Consider the following 6,626-nt stretch of genomic DNA (forward strand, 5'->3'; position numbering starts at 1 on the left):
GGTTGCCCCCCCCTCCCCCGAGCAGGGGTGTGAAACATACGGCGCCACCCCGTTGACCAGGCGCTGGATCTGGTTTGGGCACGCAGGAGCTGGGCGGTGGGCCTGATCCGGCTCCTGGACCAGCCTCACAGCGCTCCGCATCTGACACACCTGCCCCAGAGGCTTCCCTTCTGTGTCCCACCTGTGCTCTGGTTCCTGCCCTGGTCTCTCTCGCTCCCAACTCTTCCCTCCCCACCCTGTGTCCTCTCCACCTTCCCCTCCAGCTCCTGCAAGGCCCCTCTTCTTACGCTTGCCTGCAACACGCACGCCAGGCATCACAGCTGCTTAGATTTCATAGACATTCGGACTGGAAGGGACCCCCGAGGATCATCGAGTCCAGCCCCCTGCCCCAGGGGCAGGAAGTCAGCAGGGATCCTAGGATTAAAGGCGTAAAAAGGGGTGGCTTACCCCGCCTCCAGTGGCAGCCTATTCCAAACCTTGGGGGCTTGGACAGTGAAGAAGTTCTTCCTTATGTCCAGCTTGGTGGGTGAGTGTGGGTGACAGGTGTGTGCTGAGGATGTTGTCAGGTGTCTGGGAGGAGAGATGTCGGGTGTCTCTAGGGGAGATTGTCTCTCTGTCCCCCTGACGTTAGCATTTCACTTGCCCATTGTTCCAGGAGAAGGGCACCTCTAGCTAACAACTTGGAAGGAAACTGGACATCCCACCCAGGCAACAATTCCTAATTTGAGGGCTCAGGCATCTTTGAAGATCTGGTCCCTGCAGCTCTATCAAAAGATGTCAAGTACTTTTAGCTCCCATTGACTTCAAGAGAGTTGCGGGTATCACCCCCTTTGAGCACTGGGTCAATTAGCTACTCAGCTTCAGGTGTCCTGGTTTGAAGTTTTTAAAATCTGACTTCATGATCCCTTCTGTTCTTTCTGTGTTTCATTCATTGAAACTTCTCTGCTCTTTTCCTTTTCAGACCACTGTGCTTACCTTTGGTTTTGGAGGCGGATTGCTGGAATAATCATTGCTGTGGCTGTGATTCTCCTCTTGCTGTGGTATAGCTTGTGTAAGTAAACTTTTGAAGATAAGGAGGCTGTTGGAAGGGAGGGACTTCTCTGTCTCTGTCTCTCATACTTATCTCCTAGCCTAGAGTCTTCTGGGTCCTGGTAGGACAGGAGAAGGCTGCTAGTTATAGAGCCACTAGCCTCTCCCACAAGTTCCTGTTGTTCTGATCCTGCTGTAAGATCATCTCCCTTGCCTACTTTATCTTCTATTTTGTGTCCAGCTGGCACAACAAAGCACCAAAAGTTGCCAGTGAATGAACCTTTTCCTGTTTTTAACATAACCTTGAATTCTGTAGGTGCTGATGGGATTTGCTAGGAAGAGCTTTCCATTCATTCAGAGTGAGTGGGCAAGTGGACCTTTTGAGTCCTTTTTGTGTGTAGCACTCAGAGCATTTCATGTTCAAAGGGTTTAACTGTTCCTGATTGTTGGCAGGTATTTTGATTCTGAATCCACAGATGGGATTGCTAGGTGACCATACCCTCAGTCCCACAGCTGCCACCTTGCCAGGTCCCACCATCGTCCCAGTCTCAAATCTCCAATATCCTGGAAGCCTCAAACAGACCCCACATGTTTGCCAAAATATCCAGTTTTCTGCCTCCCGGTGCCTGACCAACTATTTGTTGTGAAATTTCAATATAGAAGTCAGCAGCCCTTTGCCAATTAATAATTTGAGGAGAGAGCAGCATAAAATAAATATATTGTTAACATAACCTAGGGCCGGGGTCTCAAAATAGATGCTCTGCAGGCTGCGTACAGCTCAAGGAGGTGGGTCATCCAGGCCATGGAGCTTCTTGCAGGCTAGACCACCCACCCCATCCCTGTGGGCTGGACTTGCTTGGTGGGGCTCGTAGCTGTGACTGCCAGAGCCCTTTCAGCAGTGGCATTAATCCTTGCGCATCTCTGGAACCGCTGGTGTCTGAGATTGGCAGCAGAGGAAAAAGGGGGCAAGCAGCATCAGTGCTAAGTCTCTGGGTTTTGGAGCTGCACTGAAACAATGGCTCTAGCAGCTGTGAGGATTAATGCCGTTGCTGCCGCTTGTGGGTTGTCCAGTTCTGTGGTCCAGAACCAGCCTGCAGGGCCCAAAAAGTTTGACACCCCTGACTTAGATCCTACTATTTTGATTGCATGGCTTTATTCCATTTCATATGTAATTCAATACAAGCCTAATTTTTTTTATATACCGGAAGCTCCAGCAAAATTTCCTGTTTACTGCACTGTTGCAGAACTGAAGCACTTGGCTACAGTCCTCAGGGTTAGCTTGGAGTAAATGGATAAATGTCAACACTTTATGCTAATATAATAATGTTTGCTTCATTCCACATAAAGCGCCTCCCAGATTGCCTCACATCGAGCCGTGTCCTGACGACTGGCTGTATTATCGGAAGAAATGCTATTATCTCTCAGAAGATCAAGCAGACTGGACTTTTAGTCAGAACTTCTGCCTTGCACATGGAGCTTCCCTTGCGGTGATTGACAGCAAACAAGAAATGGTAAGTTTTCCAATACCCCCTTTATCGCTAACCATTCCTGTAATGTCATCACTTATTCCCTGAGCAAACTGAAATCCAGTTTACTGTGTGACAGAGCTGTGTATCTATGAGAGATAGACAATATGAGGTAGAGGGCAGGAAGATTCAGACCTAGAACATTTGGTGATAAAATTTGCCTGGGAGTCCTTTTTAGATCTTCTTTGTGGAGTAACCCTAGGAAGGTTAATTTCACAGAGGAAACATTATTTTCCACATCTTCTTTGTTTAGCATTTCATAATGAATCGGATGCGCACAAGAGACTTCTGGATTGGGCTGTACAAGCAAGATGATGAGTACCACTGGCTAAGCGGAGAGGTGCTTGACACGAACCTGTGAGTTCTCTTTTGGACCCACCCTGCAAGGGGAAATTCAGGACATAAGGTTTATCTAAATGCAAGCATGTCCTACTTTAATTGCACTGGTAGAAATAATGCAGCAATATTCAACCAATGTGCACACAGTTACACTGTTATAAAAGTATTTATGCTGGACTTCCTATCCTCTTGGGGGAAGGGGAATACTCTATGGCTGTATAAGGTCCCTTTATACTGGTGTCAGTACTTCCACTCTAGGGTAGATGTATTAGTATTTCTCTTTTAGTAAAAAGCACACCACTAACTAAAATAACCATGTCACTACAAAACCTGGCTGTAGTGAGGACTGATGCTGTTGTTCCCCTCAGAAACCCAGGCTGTTGACCACTGAACTGTTTTTATCCATTAGCAAGGAGCAGCACATCTTTTTAGTTCTTCAGAGAAGGAGAAAAGTTACATATTGAAATAGGTTTTTCTTTATCCATTAGCAAGGAGCAGTGCTTCTTTTTAGTTATTTAGAGAGGGAGAAAAGTTAGATCTTGAAATAGTTTCCATATTTGTGTGTGTGGGAAGAGCAAAGGAAAAAAATTCATTATTGCAGTTGAGTTACTTCATATTTCTTCCTGGATTCATGAGATCAGATGTGTAGCCATCTATTTGGTTGAATTTTGTCACCTGCCTTTTATTTGTCTGTACACATATTGGGGTCTTGTGGTCATGATAGCATTAAGTAGTTCCTACACAATCCTACTAGATGATAGAGGAAATTGAGCCTAGCAGGGGGGGCAAAGCTGTCCCTTTAGCAGGGGTTATCTATATGTAATATTAGAAATACCTTGAATTTACCTACCATATGAGTCTTGTGAGATAAGCACTCACCGAACCACACAAACAAGGGCTCCCAACACTTGTCAAGGTCCCAGAAGCCCCAGTGCAAATTGTGGAGCTTCCTCAAGCATTAGTTCAGGTGATTTTTTTCTGCCAAATTGGTGATCTGCTGCTGCCTACAGCTATGCCTTCCTCTATTCACCCGAACAGACCCAGCAGAAAAGCTTCTCTACAGTCTCAAAGAGAAGAGGACAGTGCTACACTGATGACACTTCATATTTTTATGGTTTCCTGGCAGCTTTTCGGTGGGATTTAACCCTTCTACCCAATTGAGCAGAGATTTTGGCTCATTCTTTCAGGTTTAGCTCTGTTTTTTGATTGTGAACTGTCATTCCAGACACACCAGTAACTCCAGTAACCTAGCAACCCACTCTGTTGTGCTCCAAGCTGTTTTAGGACAGCTCAGTAGTTTTCGTATTTGAGAGAGGTGGCAAAAACCTCACATTCAGTCGTCCTCAATTCTAAATTAAACTAAATAAAATTATTCTGTACAGCTTTCTCCCTAGCCTTTTCAGGCCAAGCGGTAAGCAATGTCAACCATGGAGCTTCTGACATTTACTAATTTTTGCCTTGGATGTTCTATTCTAATTACTGCCTTTTTTTCCAGATTTTATATAAACATATCACGTTATGAAAACTGTGGCCATACAGCTTCTGCCTCCATCTCCGCATCAAAGTGCCGGTTAAAAAAGAAATGGCTCTGCAGTATGCCTCAGCTTCAGTCCAGCACACTTTCCCTTTAGGACACAGCTGGATATGTAAATCTGTTTACTGTCTTCACACATGGATCTGTGGGTTAGAGTTCACAATATGTACACAAATTAAAATTCTGGATCATGGTGTCAACAGAGAAAACAAAGCCAACAGAGGGGTGGGGGCTCCTGGATGAACACTCTTCCATATCAGTTGGATAATCCCAAGAACAACTTTTCCTACTATAATGATGAGGCTATAGCTACTACTGAGCAGATAGTATCAGAGGGTAGTTGTGTTGTAATGAGATTAATTACAGCAGTGATTATAGTGAGTGGGATAAAACACTCAACATAACAGACCTTAGATATTGTCGCCCTATAAATATTTGCTGGTCTAAACCATAGCCTAACTACATATATGGTGAAATAGATGAAAAAATCCAGGAAAAACAATCACTTATCTGAGCCAGCTCTAAAAACACATTTCTAGACACAGCATGCTAGCTGTTCATTCACAAAGAAGAATCAAATTTATTGGAGCACAAATTCAGCCATAGAAGACATGGAAATCCTCCTTGAGAACTATGACATAGAGGTGCAAAATAAATGACTTTTTATAGAAGGTTTTCTTGGAATATGTAAAATGACCACAAACTGTCTGTGCGAACTTTATGACAAACCAGTTACCAAAAGAGGAAAGATTTCTACCTCCTCCCCCTTATCTTCCAAATCAGGGGTGCGCAATTATTTTGGCTAGAGGGGCCGCTTAATGAGTTTTGGTGAGCTGTTGAGAGCTGCGAGAGTATCCCTGCTCTTTGACAGATGCCCCAGCCCTGGTCACCATCTTGGGACTGGGAGTCCTGCCTCCTAACCCCAACCTTTGCTATTGGAGGTCCCTCCCCTTGGAGGGGTGGGTATGGAGTTTGTGGGGGAGCTGTGTGTGTGTGTGTGTGTGTGTGTGTGTGTGTGAGAGAACGGGTGTGGGGGTGTGTGTGGACATGGGTGGGTGGCTATGGGGGGTTTATGAGGGGGAGTGTTTGTGGGGATGTGTGGGTGTGTGTGTGGGTATGGGGTTTGTGGGTGTGTGGAGGAGGAGGGTGGCTGGGGGTGTGTGTGGGGGGTATGGGTGTGGGATGTGCTAGGGGGTGTGTGTGTGGTGGGGTGTGCATATAGTGAGCTGGGCTCACCCCAGAGGTGCACAAGTGTGTGTATGTAGAGGGGGAGGGCATGTCGGGGAGTGTGTGGGAGTGTGGGGTTTGTGAGGTGGTGTGGATGGATATTGGAGGGAGGGGGGGTATGACGCTTCCCGTGGTGTCTCCCCGTCACCATCAGTAGTGCACAGCCCTGCTCCACGCCGGCTCAGGACTTGTCCCCGCAGGAGCAGATCAGCTGGAACGCGGGCACAACCTCGACCACAGCCCATCTGTGGCGCATCCCGCCAGGGGCTGGGGTGGCTCCACAGTGAGCCTGCCTTTCTAGGCAGCCCTGGTGGCAGCAGCTCCTTCCAGGAGCCTCTGGCCACAGCCCCATGGTACCGGCAGGGACCTATGCACCCCTGCTAGGCTTGCCCACCCAAGCTCAGTAGCTGCGGCGTGGGACAGGAGCTGTTGCTCAGGGAAGGTAGAAAGCAGTCCCTCCCCTTCCCACTGCCAGCAGTTCCCTGCTGCAGCCACCGAGAGCCCCCCATGGACTGCCCTGTGTCTCCACTGCCGTCACCGCCATCTCCAGGCTGCCCTGCGGGGCAGTGGTGGCAGTGCAGAGTAACTGCAGGGCAGCCCGGTGGGGGCTCCGGGTGCTTGCAGTGAGAACTGCCCAACGGTGGTGTTGGGGAGGGGCTGCTTTCCCCCTGTGCTGAGCAACAGCTTTTGTCTCCCACCGCTGCTGCTGAGCCTGGGCGGGCAAGCCCAGAGCAGACGTGGGGGATGTGGGGTTGGGGGTGTGTGCATGGGTCCCTGCTGGTACTGCAGGGCTGGGGCCAGTGGCAGCAGCAGCCAGAAGGAGCTGCTGCCACCTGGGCTGCTTAGATAGGGAGTCCTGCTGTGGAGCTGCCTCAGCCCCACTGCATGTCCAGGAGGCAGCAGGACGCTCCATGGCTGGACTGTGCCTGGGCCAAGCAGGACTGAGGGACCCACCGCTGGCTGGACAAAGA

The 6,626-nt window shown here is 48.5% G+C and overlaps 1 protein-coding gene across 1 annotated transcript; it reads left to right on the top strand.

Moving 5' to 3' along the window:
- Positions 1-774: 774 nt before the first annotated feature.
- On the top strand, positions 775-5,101 carry LOC102368648 (C-type lectin domain family 2 member L-like). The gene is made up of 5 exons (XM_025191280.1): positions 775-781; positions 962-1,051; positions 2,377-2,540; positions 2,809-2,912; positions 4,390-5,101. The coding sequence occupies exons 1-5, from the start codon at positions 775-777 to the stop codon at positions 4,523-4,525; spliced, it is 501 nt and encodes a 166-aa protein (XP_025047065.1). The 3' UTR covers positions 4,526-5,101.
- Positions 5,102-6,626: the final 1,525 nt, after the last annotated feature.

This window comes from Alligator sinensis, unplaced genomic scaffold (genome assembly GCF_000455745.1).
Source record: "Alligator sinensis unplaced genomic scaffold, ASM45574v1 scaffold1386_1, whole genome shotgun sequence".
NCBI lineage: Eukaryota > Metazoa > Chordata > Crocodylia > Alligatoridae > Alligator > Alligator sinensis.

Excerpts from the sequence above, each read along its gene's own strand:
- LOC102368648 (XM_025191280.1), top strand. Across the intron at positions 2,541-2,808 it reads TTGACAGCAAACAAGAAATG|CATTTCATAATGAATCGGAT; the intron begins GTAAGTTTTCCA and ends TTCTTTGTTTAG. Across the intron at positions 2,913-4,389 it reads GAGGTGCTTGACACGAACCT|ATTTTATATAAACATATCAC; the intron begins GTGAGTTCTCTT and ends CTTTTTTTCCAG.